This window comes from Aquarana catesbeiana, linkage group LG11 (assembly GCF_042186555.1).
Source record: "Aquarana catesbeiana isolate 2022-GZ linkage group LG11, ASM4218655v1, whole genome shotgun sequence".
Classification (NCBI taxonomy): domain Eukaryota; kingdom Metazoa; phylum Chordata; class Amphibia; order Anura; family Ranidae; genus Aquarana; species Aquarana catesbeiana.
The window spans coordinates 7,391,993-7,405,981 of record NC_133334.1 but is presented as its reverse complement, the minus strand read 5'-3'; the positions used below and the strand labels follow the sequence as shown (position 1 = coordinate 7,405,981).

Here is a 13,989-nt window from a genome sequence, read left to right as displayed (position 1 = left end):
TTGCAATCGACCCCTTCATCAGGAGGCTAGAGAGCGGCATGTTGTGTGGGGTGCCAGTGGGGCTCCCAGGTGAGCCGCCTTTGAGGGTTGTTGCCTATGCGGACGATGTGTCCGTGATTGTCACTGGGGCGGATGAAGCAGAGGAGGTGGTCTCTCTGACATCACGGTATTCTGAAGCATCAGGCTCCAAGATCAATCAGGAAAAGACTGAAGTTTTCTGGATGGGAAAGGAAGGTGAGGGTTTTGATCTCCCGGACACCTTTCCAGTGCCCCAGGAAAGAATTAAGATTCTAGGCATTGAATTTGGACCTGGTGATTATGGCCTCAAAAACTGGGAAGGCAGACTGGAAATTGCCAATACTAAGGTGGTCAGCTGGAAGAGATGGAAGTTATCTATGAGGGAAAGGGTTGATCTGATTAAGACTTACCTGATTCCGATCTTCTTGTATGTCAGCTTTGTCTGCATCTTGCCAGTGTCTCTCTATGCTAGGGTCAGTAGTGTGTTCTTCCAGATGTTGTGGGGGAACAGACTGAACCCCATCAAGAGGAATGTCACCTATCTATCCAGGAGGGAGGGTGGCTTAGGTATGGTCAACCCAGTTCTTTTCTTTTCACTGCTTTTTCTCAAGTTTAACATTGGTAATATGCTTGCAGTGGAACCTCCTGGATGGGTAGGCATCTTTAGATCTTGGTTTAGGCCTTTTCTGCGACTTTGGGAAGAGGGTGGCCAAGTGAAGAATCTCAGGGGTCATCGTGGTCAGCTACCAGCCTATGTCGCTCCGTGCCTGAAGTTACTACGGCAGTGGCGATTGTCGGCTGAAGATCTCAGATCGGTTCCGAGGAAAGTCCTTATGAGTCGAGTCTTGAGCGAAGTCTTTCATGACCCACTGGCCTTAAGGGATTGCCCAGGCCCAGTTTTGAGGGCAGGGTTAAGACTTATTAATTTGGACAGAGTACCCCCTAAATTTAGGGATCTGGCCTGGTTGTGCTTCCATGGGAGGCTCTATGTTAGGGGCAATTTGAAATTCCGCAGTGGGGTGGATCGTAGCTGTCCTCGGGAGGAGTGTGCAGGTGAGGAGGAGACTATGGACCATTTTCTGCTTCATTGCCCCTTTAACATAGAAGTGTACAAACAGGTGGGGCGGGCCCTCGGTGTTCCTTTCCTCTCCAGGCTGGGTTATGCTGAGTGGGTGTATGGAGCATTCAATACTGGTGGGCTTTTTTGTTTAGATACACTTTTTCTAGTTAGCCTAGTAGTCCGTTATTTCACTTGGAACGCACGGTGTCAGGTCTGCATTCGGCGTAAAATCCTTCCTGTTCAGGTGGTGGTGTATGACATTCTGCATGAGGTGGAGAAGATTCGGGTGCTCGAGAGAGACAAGCGGAGTCAGGGGGCTTGGTTGAAGGCGTGGAGGGGTTTCAAGCCTCCCTGACTGCCAGGAGTCTCTTTCCCGGGTGTGGCTGTCTGTCTCTTATCACCCTAGATTATTATTATTTGGATTTATTTTTTGATAAATGGCTGCGTACATAGGTGATGGGTTGTGCCTCTTGGGCCCTCTCTGCTGCTTTATGTAAATAGTTTTGGTAGTGGATTATGTATATATTGTAAATATTCTGAACATGGATGTGTATTCCTTGGATTTATGTTGAAGTTTTGTACTTTGGTTTTGTTTTTTTACTTTTGTATAAAATTGGTTGCTTGATTCTTTTTAATAAAAGATCAATAGTGTCCCATCATTGGCGTCAGTGGGGGGAAAATAGTGCCTCATCATTGGTGTCAGTGGGAGGAATAGTGCCCCATCATTGGTATCAGTGGGGGGAATGGTGCCCCATCATTTGTATCAGTGGAGGGAATAGTGCCTCATCATTGGTGTCAGTGGGGGGGGAATAGTGCCTCATCATTGGTGTCAGTGGGAGGAATAGTGTCCCATCGTTGCTATTAGTGGGGGGAATAGTGTCCCATCGTTGGTATCAGTGGGGGGAATAGTGTCCCATCGTTGGTATCAGTGGGGGGAATAGTGTCCCATTGTTGGTATCAGTGGGGGGAATAGTGTCACATTGTTGGTATCAGTGGGGGGAATAGTGTCACATTGTTGGTATCAGTGGGGGGAATGGTGTCCCATCGTTGGTATTAGTGGGGGGAATAGTGTCCCATTGTTGGTGTCAGTGGGGGGAATAGTGCCCCATCGTTGGTATCAGTGGGGGGGATGGTGCCCCAAGGGCCGGACAAAGACAAGTAGAGGGCCGTAGTTTGGAGACCACTGGTCTGGTGTTTTTGTATTGGTGGCCCCTGACTTTTCATCTTTTAGTGGCTCCCTGTCTTTCCATAAGCGATCCTGCGCAGTAACGATGACTCTTACGATCGTTTTGGATTGTTGGAATGGTGACCATCTCTCTATACAAATCCCCTAAAAGGTCCCAGTCTGGCCGGGGACGTAGGGACCGGCGGCGCCCCTCGCAGGGAACGCGCTCCAGCTGGTGGATCTCAGGGCCGAGTCTCCTATGTTCTCCTTTTTCTCCTTTTGTGTGTTTTTTTTTTTTTTTTTTTTTTCAGGGAATATAAAAAAAGATCAGATTTGGGATTCGGGACGCGGTGCCAGATTCCAGCTGTAGACGGGAATGACTCACTCAGGAATCTCCCAGAGACTTTGTGCCGAGCGCGCTCACTTCTCCTGTTTTCCTAACGCCGCGCGTCTTTCTCTTCTCTCTCCGCAAAAAATCCAGGCGAACCCCCCAAGGAGAACCCCTACGAGGATGTGGACCTGAAGGGGCGACACCGCAAGTCTCAGCTGTCACCAGACGCCTCCGCCGACCCGGCCAACAGGATGTGGAGGACGCCAGACAGGAAGTACACCACTCCGACCCAGGTGGGTGACACCCTTTTTTTTTTTTTCTTTCTGGAGTCGCTGGCCCCGTGGGGGCGGAGCCCTGACGACATGGCCCCGCCCAGATTGAGACGCTGACCTGCCTCCCGGGGGCTGTAACTTCGTCTCTGGGTGTCTTGGGGGCACATTAAAGGTTTAATCCCCCAAAATTTAATATTTATGTTACCGGATCAGAGATTTTTGTCTTAAAAGTATAACTAAATGCAAAACTTCTTTTTTTTTATTAGTGTCGGAATCCAGAGCAGAGAGGGATTAGAACCCCCGCCAGGTGTTTATTGGGAGATTTGCCCTCTCTACTTCTGTTTACCATGATCACCGCCCGAGAGAATGAAAGAAAAGACAGAATTTTGTGTTGTCACCAGAACAGGAATAGAAGAGAAATCTTCCAATGGGGACACTAGTTCTGGGATTCCCTCACTTCAGGGGCAATTCCTCTCATTTCCTGTTGTGGCTGTAAGACAGGAATAGAAGGGAAGTCTTTTGATGGGGACACTAGTCCCAGTGACAACCAGGGATTTCCTCACTTTAGAGGGATTTCCTCTCGCTTCCTGTTGTGGCTGTGAGACAGGAAGTGAAAGAAAATCTTTTGATGGAGACACTAGACCCAATCATAACCAGGGATTTCCTCACTTTAGAGGGATTTCCTCCCACTTCCTGAGGTGGCTGTGGGACAGGAACGATGGGGACACTAGTCCCAGTGACAACCAGACAGAGGTAATCACTTTAGAGGGATTTCCTTTCACTTCCTGTTGTGGCTGTGGGACAGGAAGTGAAGTGAACTATTTTTGATGGAGACACTAGTCCCAGTGACAACCAAGGATTCCCTCACTTTTAGCAGGATTTCCTCCCACTTCCTGTTGTGGCTGTGGGACAGGAAGTGAAGGGAAATCTTTTGACCCAATCACAACCTGGAATTCCCTCACTTTAGAAGGATACCCTCTCACTTCCTGTTGTGGCTGTGAGACAGGAAGTGAAGGGAAATCTTTTGCTGGAGACACTACCAGGGAATTCCTCACTTTTAGAGGGATTTTTTTTTACTTCCTGTTGCAGCAGTGGGACAGGAATAGAAGGGAAATCTTTTTTTGATGGGGACATTAGTCCCAGTGACAACCAGGGAATTCCTCACCTTAGAGGGATTTCCTCTCTCACTTCCTGTTGTCACTATGGGACAGGAAGTGAAGGGAAATCTCCCCCAATGGGACACATAGTAAAAAAACTGACAGGGGTTGTAATCCTCCCTTATTCTACCCAAAATTGGGGGGGGGGGGGGGGGGGCAGAACAAATTTTTTTTTTATTATTTAAAAGCTGCATTTCAAGTGAATCGGCCATCACAGGTTCAAGTAAATGTAAACCGGATAAACTGGATGACCTTCATTTGCCCTGTGTGCTGTTACATTATAAACAATTGTCATTTAAAAAATAAAATAAAATCCATGATATCCTTAGTTCCAGCTCAGTGCTGCGGATCTCCTGCGGCCTCTTTGCAGCCACTTCCCATCAACATGCCCCGCAGTGAGGGCTCCCTGGTGTTTCCTGGGACGGGTTTCCTGATGGTGACAACAGTGGGCCGCGTCTGTGTAACGCGTGTTGAGTCGGCAGCACTGGAAGCCCCTGTTATAGGGTGACAACGCAGGAGCACAGTTGGGAGACGGGGGCCACAGCGTTGTCACCCTATAACAGGAAGTGCCTGGAGCAAGGACCTTGATGGCGGGATCACCAGGGATGATTTTAGTAAAAGCTTCAGATTTTTAAAAAAGATGAAATAATGACTTGTTAAAGTGTGCTTGAGATTTTAGTGATTTTGGGTTCACGTCTCTTAAATATTTAAAAGATAAACAAAAAAAACAAAAAAAACCAAATATAAATATATATAATATACTCGAGTATAAGTCGAGGCCCTAATTTACCACAAAAAAATGGGAAAAACTTAGTGACTCGAGTATAAGACGAGGGTGAGAAATGCACAGCTACTGTAAGTGGAAAAGAGGGTCAACAATGCCCATTTGCAGCCTCACTGTGCCCATTTGCAGCCTCACTGTGCCCATTTGCAGCCTCACTGTGCCCATTTGCAGCCTCACTGTGCCCATTTGCAGCCATAGGTCCCCCGAACTTCAAACTCGGTAGTTAAGGGTTCCTAGATGCCCCCTAGCTGCAGCCAAAATTTGGGGTCTCTGAACCCAAAGGGTCCCGAAATGACATTGCTGCAGATGGACACAGTTGACCGAATTTGGGGCCCCGTATCTCGGGGCCACTTAGTGCTAAGAACCCCAAATTTGGTGTGCAAACCCAGTGGAACGAGCACCAAAAAATTTCTAAAGCTGGGCTTTCTAGCACCAAGTGGCCCCGAGATACAGGGCCCAAAAAATCAGTTCAGAAAATGTCAAGCACTTTTCTGCAGCAGAGAATGACATTTTCTGAACCAGGTTTGGGGCCCGGTATCTCAGGACCACTTGGTGCTAGGAACCCCAGCTTTAGATATATTATGGTACCAGTTCCACTGGGTTTGCACACCAAATGTGGGGTTCCTAGCACCAAGTGGCCCTGAGATATGGGGCCCCAAATTCGGTTCAGAAAATGTCAAGCACTTTTCTGCAGCAGAGAATGACATTTTCTGAACCGATTTTGGGGCCCCGTATCTCAGGGCCACTTGGTGCTAGGAACCCCAGCTTTGGATATGTTGTGGAACCTGTTCCACTGGGTTTGCACACCAAATTTGGGGTTCCTAGCGCCAAGTGGCCCTGAGATACGGGGCCCCAAAGTCGGTTCGGAAAATGAAATTTTTTGCTGCAGAAAAGTGCTTGACTCGAGTCTAAGTCGAGGGGGGCACTTTCAGAACAAAAAAATGTGCTGAAAAACTCGACTTATACTCGAGTATATACGGTGTGTGTGTATATATATATATATATATATATATATATATATATATATATATATATATATATATATATATATATATATATATATATATATATATATATATATATATATATATATATAATAATTTATTAGTTCATTCTGGTCTCCGATCCGGGATACTGTTGGCTCCACCCACTCTCTGCAGTTTGTTTGCCTACTTTCTACATGGATGTGCCCAAATCACGCCTACTTTAAGGGTCAGTCTAGGCCAGACCTTGTGTCTAAATACCCTGCTTCCCTGAAAATAAGCCCTACCCTCAAAAATAAGACCTAGTTAAAGTCCTTGTAAAAACATGTAATCGGTTCTGTAAAAAGATTATATAATGTGCAGTGTGTCTCCTTTTATGTAACTTTTATTGTGATGAATCCCTTTATTTACAGCACCTCTGGCCGCTCACGTGACCCACCAGAGATCTTCTCCTTTCCACCCACTTGATGCCAGCGGCCCCTCCCTCTGCAGTGCTCTGAGTGGGGCTGAAGTCCGTGGGGGTGCCGGTTCCAGGGCTGTCATGCCATTCCTGTCCAATGGGTCGGTGACCTGGAAGGACCATGGAGGATGGAGGTTCAGCTCCACTGGTTCCATGCTTGTCCAGGTCACTGATGGCAGGATAAGGAGGAACGGCCCTGGAACCGGCATTCCTTTCATCTACAGGGCTCTTGTGATCCTGCTGTGCACACTCAGGTGCTGGGAAACCTGCATGTTCAAATTCCTGAATAAGTCCAGCTGTGACCGGTTCTCTTTTAATGCAATGGCTGACAGGTGTGGTTTTTTTGTTTCCTCCCAGATAACATCGAAGTCGGGCGCTAGTTCCTTGCGCGTTGGGAACTCCTCTGAGAGGAAGGGACACCGCGTAACCCGCCTGCCAAAAAGGCACAGTCACGACGACATGTTGCTGCTGGCCCAGCTGACAATCCCCCCCTCCCCCTCCAGCCTGAACGAGGACAGCCTGAGCACCGCCAGTGGGCTCCTGACCTCTCGCCGGGCCCGCAGGATCCCTAAGGTGAGGACACGGGGGGGGCCATTGCTAAAAATGGGTTCAATGCAGTTCAACTGGAAGGCCGTCGGTCAGAGATGGGAGTTTACGCCGTTGGGTGATGGCTGAGCGATACGAGGAGGTGACCCCCGTCCTCAGGTTTCCAGGCCAGTTGAGTATTTTTAGCCTGTGAACCGGCCGGGTTCCTCCATTCACTCTTCCTCTTCCCCATGATAGAGTTCTATATAAAGTTTTAAGTGTGCGGGAAACTTCTGCCAGGAGGAACAAAGTATTAATAGACGATCACTGGAACAACTTCATTCAAAAACCGCACAGCCGGCCCCTAGAGATTCTGTTGTGTATAGAATAATGACGAGCAAAAATCTTCACACCCATAGTGATCATCCATTGATGAGCCAAATTTACATCACATGACTTTGTTTATAAAGAAAGGGCTCACATTAGAGTTGGGGTTAGCGCTAGAGCTAGTATTGGGGGTACCATTGGGTTCAGATTTAGGGTTAGCATTGGGGTTGGAGTTGGGGGTTGGCATTCAGGTCATAGTTAAGGTTAGCAGCAATTTCCGAGTTTTGGTTACCATTAGGGTCAGAGTTGGTTAGAATTGGGTTAAAGTTAGGGGTTGGCATTGGGTTAGAGCTAGGAATAGCATTAGAGTCAGATTTAGGGTCAGAATTAGGGTTAGCACTGGGGTCAGAGTTACGGTTAGCATTAGGCTCTGACCCCAATGCTTTGCATTGCCTTGCGTTGGGGTTAGCACTGGGGTCAGAGTTGGGATTAGCACTAGGGTCAGGGTCAGATTTAGGGTAAGATTTGGGATTAGAATTGGAGTTGGCATTGGGTTAGAGTTGGGGGTTAGCATTAGGGTTGGAGTTGGGGGTTAGCATTAGGGGTGGAGTTGGGGGTTAGCATTAGGGTTGGAGTTGGGGGTTGGCATTAAGGTTGGAGTTGGGGGTTGGCATTAGGGTTGGAGTTGGGGGTTGGCATTAGGGTTGGAGTTGGGGGTTGGCATTAGGGTTGGAGTTGGGGGTTGGCATTAGGGTTGGAGTTGGGGGTAGCATTAGGGTTGTAATTGGGGTTGGCATTAGGGTTGGAGTTGGGGGTTGGCATTAGGGTTGGAGTTGGGGGTTAGCATTAGGGTTGGAGTTGGGGGTTGGCATTAGGGTTGGAGTTGGGTAGCATTAGGGTTGGAGTTGGGGGTTGGCATTAGTGTTGGAGTTGGGGGTTGGCATTAGTGTTGGAGTTGGGGGTTGGCATTAGGGTTGGGGGTTGGCATTAGTGTTGGAGTTGGGGTGAGCATTAGGGTCAGAGTTGGGGTGAGCATTAGGGTCGGAGTTGGGGGTTGGCATTAGGGTCGGAGTTGGGGGTTGGCATTAGGGTCGGAGTTGGGGGTTGGCATTAGGGTCGGAGTTGGGGGTTGGCATTAGGGTCGGAGTTGGGGGTTGGCATTAGGGTCGGAGTTGGGGGTTGGCATTAGGGTTGGAGTTGGGGGTGAGCATTAGGGTCGGAGTTGGGGTGAGCATTAGGGTCAGAGTTGGGGGTTGGCATTAGGGTCGGAGTTGGGGGTTGGCATTAGGGTCGGAGTTGGGGGGTTGGCATTAGGGTCGGAGTTGGGGGGTTGGCATTAGGGTCGGAGTTGGGGGGTTGGCATTAGGGTCGGAGTTGGGGGGTTGGCATTAGGGTCGGAGTTGGGGGGTTGGCATTAGGGTCGGAGTTGGGGGGTTGGCATTAGGGTCGGAGTTGGGGTGAGCATTAGGGTCGGACTTGGAGTTAGGGTTATGGTGTGGACATGGGTGTGCCAGGGTTAGCATTGGGGTTGTTGGGTGTTGGGATTATCGTTAAGTGAAATCGCTCGTCTCTATTCATTGATATGATATCTGGAATGTTCTAGGACCAATTTGGAGACACAATCGAAGATTAATCATTTAATCTGCTCCTCCAGCTTGTCCAGAGGATAAACTCCATCTACAGCGCCAAGAGAGGGAAGAAACGACTGAAGAAGCTTTCCATGTCCAACATTGAGACGGCTTCACTGCGAGGTACATTCCCAAATCGTCCCCTCCCCCGCCGGTCTCTAGGTTGGGGCTGTGCGGTCTGTGGTTCCCTATTACACCTTTTTTATATTCTTATTGGGCCTTGTACTCCAGTCTATATAATGGCCTCAATCATACAGGTTCCAGAGTCGGGGGGTTGGGGGGGGGGGGGCATTACGTTTCAGAAGCAGCATAACGTCATCAGTCCCGCACTCTCACCCTTCTCCATTGGACTCTATTCTAGACATGTGCAGAAAACATTCGTTTCATTTCGATTCGTTATTTACACAAATGTGTTTAGTTAAACTTGTTTAATTTGTCTTTGGAATTTTGTTTAGTTTATTTGAGTTTCAATCGATTCGAATTCCATTCGAAAATCCAATTTATTCTAATCGAAATTTGAGTTTTGGAAGATGGCTATATTTTTTCTATTCCATTCTATTCTACTCTTTTCTATTATATTCTTTTCTTTTATTTCTTTTATTATATTCTATTTTTTTTTTTATTATTTGAATTTATTCTATTCAAATTTCAGAGGATGGTTATATTGTTATATATATATATATATATATATATATATATATATATATATATATATATATATATATATATATATATATATATATATATATATATATATATATATAAATATAAATATTTTTCAATCTATTCAATTCTATTTTCTTTTCTGTTCTATTCAAATTTTGGAAGATGGTTATGTTCTTTTCTATTTTATTCAATTCTAGTTGTTTTTTTTTTTTTCTATTCTATTCTTTTCCAGGCTATTCTATTTTTTTTTCTATTCTATTTTTTTTTTATTCTTTAGTGTTCTGGCCTGTTTCACTCTATTATATTATATTCTTTTGTTTTCTATTCTATTTTTCGATTATCTTTTCTATTAATTTCTGTTCTATTATGTTGTTTTCTATTTTATTTTTTATTTTTATTTAGTATTGGCCTGTTTTCACTCTATTATATTCTTTTACATTCTATTCTATTCTTTTCTATTCTATTATGTTATTTTCTATTTGTTTATATAATGTTTTCTATTCTATTCCTTTATTTTCTATTCTATTTTTTTTTTTTCTATTTGGAAATTCAAATTCGATTTGAAAACTATTCAAACTTTGTCCGAAATTTTTGTTTTTTTGTTATTTTGGATTCGTTTAAAATCATTACTATTGTAATTCGCAAAAATTTGGATACGTCCGAATTTCCGAAATTTCAATTCAGACCGAAACAACCTGCACATGTCTAGACTCTCTCTAGTCTCTCTTCTTCTTCCTGCTTTCAGGTACTTTGCGCCCCTGTGCACATTTTGAGCGCCTCACTGTGGTGGTTTATGTGATGTGCAACAAGTGATGTCATGTTAAAGCCCAACCCTTTCTTCAACTTTTAGTTGGAACGTTTAGAGCCCCTGTCTGCTGTTTATGGTCAGTTGCTTCCCCACCGGGGAGATTCGCCCTATAAAGACAGGAAGTGATGGGATCTCTCTCCAATAGGACCCTTTTTTTTTTTTTTGTCCCGCCGCTCTGAGCTCCGCCCCTTGGCTCTCTGACACTCATATATTCTTTTTTTTTTTTTTTTTGCGCAGATGACAACAGCGAGACCGAAAGTGACTCCGACGATCGGTTCAAAGGTGAGACTCCACCCCTTCCTCATATTCATTGGTAAAGCCCTTATACAAAAATTCAATATGCCGGAATGTAAAGATAGAGAAGTAATAATGATCGGGCCAGTCCACCCAAAGTGAGATCCTCATTCCAGGCGGATCCTGGTGGGCGGAGTCTTCTTTTATATATAAATTGCGGGGACTCCCACCGAAATCTCTCTGCCGTAGTCGACTCTTTGGAGTGTTTCCGCCCACTTTAGGGTGTTCCCATTCCACCTGCTGCAGAATGTAAAATGTTCGGACCATTCAAATATTTCTATATTCCTAATCAGCCCTAAATGAGGTTTAGCACCGCCCACACTGACCTCTGTAGCCGCGGGCGCTGTGGAGCAAATTCATCCTCAAAATTCATAATGGATGTAGTGCGTTCGCGCAATTCCAGTCCCAGCACTCTGCTCTGTGTTTACAGTATAGAAGGCTGGCAGGTCACTGCTGGGAGGGGGTAGCTAAGCTAGTATATTACTACTGGTAGTGATGGATGAGTCAGTCACTGCTGGGAGGGGGTAACTGAGCCACTGAGTCACTGCTGGGAGGGGGTAGCTAAGCCACTGCTGGGAGGAGGTATCTGAGCCAATTAATCACTGCTGGGAGGGGGTAGTTGAGCCACTGCTGGGAGGGGGTAGCTAAGCAATTGAATCACTGCTGGGAGGGGGGTAGCTGAGCTAGTATATCATTATTGGTAGGTAAGCCAGGGAGTCACTGCTGGAAGGGGGCAGCTGAGCTAGTATATCACTACTGGTAGTGATGGATGAGTCAGTGAATCACTGCTGGGAGGGGGGTAACTGAGCCATTGAATCACTGCTGGGAGGGGGTAGCTGAGCCAGTGAGTCACTGCTGGGAGGGGGTAGCTGAGCCAGTGAGTCACTGCTGGGAGGGGGTAGCTGAGCCAGTGAGTCACTGCTGGGAGGGGGGTAACTGAGCCATTGAATCACTGCTGGGAGGGGGTAGCTGAGCCAGTGAGTCACTGCTGGGAGGGGGTAGCTGAGCCACTGCTGGGAGGGGGTATCTGAGTCAGTGAATCACTGCTGGGAGAGGGTAGCTGAGCCATTGAATCACTGCTGGGAGGAGGTAATTGAGCTGGTATATCACTATTGGGTGTGGTAGCTGAGCCATTGAATCACTGCTTGGAGGGGGTAGCTGAGCTAGTGTATCACTATTGGGTTGGGTAGCTGAGCCAGCGAGTCACTGCTGGGAGGGGGTAACTGAGCCAATTGTGCACTTAAACCCCATGGACTCCTGTTAATCTCAGCAGAACTACTTCCTTTCCCTGAACTGAGATCCGCCCCAAAATGTGCCGTCCTGTGAAGGTTACGGCCACTGACACCAACCGCCTCACTGACTCTGTGCCTTCCCGCGTCCTTCCAGCTCACACACAGCGATTGGTCCACATCCAGTCCATGCTGAACAGAGCCCCCAGCTACCGGACGCTGGAGTTGGAGCTGATCGAGTGGCAGGAGCGCGAACTCTTCGAGTATTTCGTGGTCGTCTCTATGAAGAAGAAACCTACCAAGAACAACTACATCCCCGAAGTCTCCTATCAGTTCCCCAAGGTACGTCACCCCAACCCCCCACCCCCATCTACTTGGCTGAAATCCAACCATTTATAAGGTAAAACCGCAGCAAGTCAGACAGAGCCCGCCTCATTTTCTGACTGGAGAATGTCCAGCATCATCTAGCCCTTTCCTCCCTAAGCAGATTGACCCGCCCATTTTCATTGATTGGATTTCAGAAGACATGTGCGGATCCTTTCGTCCCGAATCGAAGTTCGGACAAATTTTTTTTGTTATTTGGAAATTCGAATGTATACGAATTTCCCGAATTACAATGGTAACGATTTTAAACAAATCCGAAATGACGAAACACAATTTGGCCGAAATTCAAATACAAGAATAGAATAGAATAGAGAAAGGAATGGGAAAATAAAGGAATAGAAAGGAAAATAAAGGAATAGAATAGAAAGGAATATAATAGAAAATAAAGGAATAGAATAGAATAGAAAGGAATAGAATGGAATGGAAAAGAGAGGAATAGAGTAGAAAGGGATTGCATGGGAAAATAAAGAAATCGAAATAGAAAGGAATGGGAAAAATAAAGGAATAGAATAGAAAGGTATGGATTATAAAGGAATAGAATGGAAATCGAATAGAAAATAAAGGGAATAGAATTGAATGGAAAATAAAGGAATGGAATAGAAAGGAATAGAATAGAGTATAAAGGAATAGAAATAAAAAGGAATTAAAAATATCATATAAAGGAATAGAATATAAAGGAATAGAATATAACACCATCTTGCCGTTTACAGCTAGAGAGGCCCACGAAGCAGATGCGGGAGGCGGAGGGGAGCGTCTGAAGGCCATCCCCCAATTCTGCTTCCCCGACGCTCGGGAATTGGACGCCGGTATCGGAGTATAACAGGTAGGTGACCAATCACAGCGAGTGTACAGCATGGGGGGGGGACATTTTTCATATTTTGTGTTGGACGGCTGAATGCTGGAACCAGCATTCAGATTGGGGGGGGGGGTCCTTATCCAGAATTAGAGCCAGGCGAGCAGCATTTTCAGGAGGTTCGGAATGGCAGCTACCATTAGTTTACCCCGCTGATAAGGGCGTAGCAGCTGCCCCTCCTGTATAAGTTCAATGGGGGGGGGGCCCAGATCAGCAAGAAGCGGGCGCAATTACTGGAACCAACCCCCCCTGCGGCCCTCCCTGTGTTTATTATGGTTCAGTCTGTGAATGAACAGGGAGCCTCTATACACAGCGCTTCCTGTTCATTACAGATGAACAGGGAGAGGCATGGGGGGGGGGGATTGGCTCCAGTAATTGCGCCCGCTTCTCGCTGCTCTGAGCCCCCCCCCCCCCCCCTGTTATACTTACGGGGCCTTGGTCCTGTATAGAGGAGGGCAGCTGAGACTGCAGAGAAAGGATTAGAGGAATCTGTGTCCTCAATCTCTTTCTCTGTCTCCAAAAGTGAGACGTCGGGTGTCTGAGACCCCTGATATTTCCCCAATCCCCCCCCCCCCACAGTGTAAATAGGTCTATCCTACTTCTGTATTGTCACACGGGCTCCTGTCTGCTCTCTTCTAGTGAGACCTTCTCCTTCATGCTGACGGGTGAAGACGGCAGCCGGAGGTTCGGATACTGTCGCCGCCTACTGGTAAGAAGAATTGTCGGGTCATCCATCAGAATTCGGCACTCGCTGACTGTCCTTCGGAGGGTTGCTATAGGTTACGCCTCACTAGACATGTGCAAAATTTGTTCGTTTTTTTGTTTTTTTCCAGGTCATTTGTTGTAATCGCAATTCATAAATCCAAAAATAAGAAAGAAGGAAAATCTGAAAATTCTAAATAACTATTAAATTATAGGTATTGGAATTCCTTTCAAATTTGGCTGTTAGTGAACGTAAAAAATACGAATTTATCTGAAGTTACGAATTATCCGAAATAGCGAATGCCGCATCTAAATGAATGGAACGTAATGAATTTTTTATTAT

At 46.3% G+C, this 13,989-nt stretch overlaps 1 protein-coding gene across 1 annotated transcript in view; it reads left to right on the top strand.

Annotated features, from left to right (window-relative positions):
- DENND2B (DENN domain containing 2B) overlaps positions 1-13,989 on the top strand; it is a gene marked incomplete in the record, with an annotated part of 128,496 nt that overhangs the window by 76,429 nt on the left and 38,078 nt on the right. Inside the window, 9 exon segments of the mRNA XM_073603977.1 lie at positions 2,725-2,867; positions 6,588-6,803; positions 8,737-8,833; positions 10,422-10,466; positions 11,865-12,049; positions 12,802-12,837; positions 12,840-12,887; positions 12,889-12,914; positions 13,584-13,653. Coding sequence (XP_073460078.1) covers positions 2,725-2,867; positions 6,588-6,803; positions 8,737-8,833; positions 10,422-10,466; positions 11,865-12,049; positions 12,802-12,837; positions 12,840-12,887; positions 12,889-12,914; positions 13,584-13,653 — 866 coding nt within the window.